Below are 1,636 nucleotides of genomic sequence, written 5' to 3' on the forward strand. Positions count from 1 at the left end.
TGATATCTAGCTGGAAAAGCACTACTCTCTGGGTTCTCTTTCTCTAGTAAAGCACACTCAGGGTCAGCCTCTGGTCTTGCTCCAGGTGTAAACCTGGAGTACTCCTAGTAACCTGCCTCCAGAGCATTTGTGAAGCCATTAAATGTGAAGGTGCTGCTAATGCCTGGTCTCACTGCCTCCGAGGTGTATCCTACCAGTGCTGCTGCTGCTCGAAGGGTTTTCAACATGGTGTAAAAGCAAAGCTCCTGCGAGAGCAGGGCCACCTGTGCCTGGTGGCATCGACGTTGGGGAAGGTGCCTGTACACACCTGGGATGGAGCTGGGGAGCTCCACGCCAGCCTGGCCCCGGGGCCCTCAGTCCGACCACTCGTTATCGTCCAGCTCGGAGTCGTCGTCGGACTCGCTGTATTCCACCGCGATCCGGCGCGACAGGATGGTGGCCACGTCGTTACCCACGGGCTCTTTTTTGGCCTCTTGTTCCCACTGTTCCTGGACTTTCCGGAGTTGGATTCCTGTGGCAAAGGGAGGGAGGGAGGAAGGCTTTAGGGGCAATGCTCCCAGGACCCATGGGTGCACCCAACAGGCATTGTCCCTCCCCTCCGTGAAAAGCGTTGGCTGAAACAAGATGGGTATGAGTTATGGTTGAGTCACCAGGGCAGTGGTGGAGTCCCCATCCCTGGAGGGATTTAAAGGCTGTGTAGATGTGGCACTGAGGGACATGGTTTAGTGGTGGCCTTCACAATATTACAGGTCTTTTCCAACCACAACGATTCTGTGATTCTAAAGCTGTATGAGATAATGAGCAATGCATATGGTTACAAAGCTGGACAATAGAACAAAGCTCCTCCTCTGCTCCCAATTGACCTGAAGAGGCTGAACATTCCTGAAGGTGAAATCTACCATTTGGCCTGAAGATTTGCCAGAAGAGGAAATGGGAGAAACCTTGGAGGGCATTGTGAACTCCAGTCTGGGGGGAGGCCAGGCACATGAGAGCCACCAGTCAGCTCTGTAGGGCTCCATCCCACCTGGAGCAATGGGTTCCCTCCCTCCTCCCTCCCTCCACCCCCTGCACTGCACTTTTCTTCCTCCCCATCACCTTGGCCACCCAGGGCTCACCCTGTGCTCAGCAAAGCCAACACCACAGAATCTTAGGGGTTGGAAGGGACCTAAAAGATCACCCAGCACAACGCCCCCTGCCAGAGCAGGGTCACCCAGAGCACATCACACAGGAACGTGTCCAGGTGGGGTTTGAATGTCTGCAGAGAAGGAGACTCCACAGCCTCCCTGGGCAGCCTGGCCGAGGGCTCTGTCACCCTCACAGGAAAGATGTTTTTTCTGATGTTTACGTGGAACCTCCTGTGCTCCAGTTTGCACCCACTGCCCCTTGTCCTGTCACTGGGCATCACTGAAACCACCACAACTGAACTCACCACCACAACCCTACGCACTTTGCCGCGGCAGGGGCGGCGTTTGGGGACCCGTCCCCCCTGTTCCCCCCAGCTCACCCCTGCGGATCGCTGCCAGCAGGTCGCTCCGGGCATCGCTCATGGGCATCAGCGGCATCTGCGGCTTGCGGGGCTCGGCGGGCGCGGGCGGCGACGCGGAGTGCGCGGGGGAGGCGGCGATGGCGGGGGGAC

The 1,636-nt window shown here is 57.5% G+C and overlaps 1 protein-coding gene across 1 annotated transcript in view; it reads right to left on the minus strand.

Moving 5' to 3' along the window:
- Positions 1-353: 353 nt before the first annotated feature.
- Positions 354-1,636, minus strand: part of LOC104390530 (wiskott-Aldrich syndrome protein family member 3-like) — a 5,493-nt gene continuing 4,210 nt past the window's right edge. The window contains exons 7-8 of the mRNA XM_009999682.1: positions 1,505-1,635; positions 354-511 (exon numbers count right to left, since the gene is read on the minus strand). Of these exons, the coding sequence (XP_009997984.1) occupies positions 354-511; positions 1,505-1,635 (289 nt within the window). The remainder of the gene's footprint in view (positions 512-1,504; position 1,636) is intronic.

Source organism: Chaetura pelagica, unplaced genomic scaffold (genome assembly GCF_000747805.2).
Source record: "Chaetura pelagica isolate M959 unplaced genomic scaffold, ChaPel_1.0 scaffold456, whole genome shotgun sequence".
Lineage (NCBI taxonomy): Eukaryota > Metazoa > Chordata > Aves > Apodiformes > Apodidae > Chaetura > Chaetura pelagica.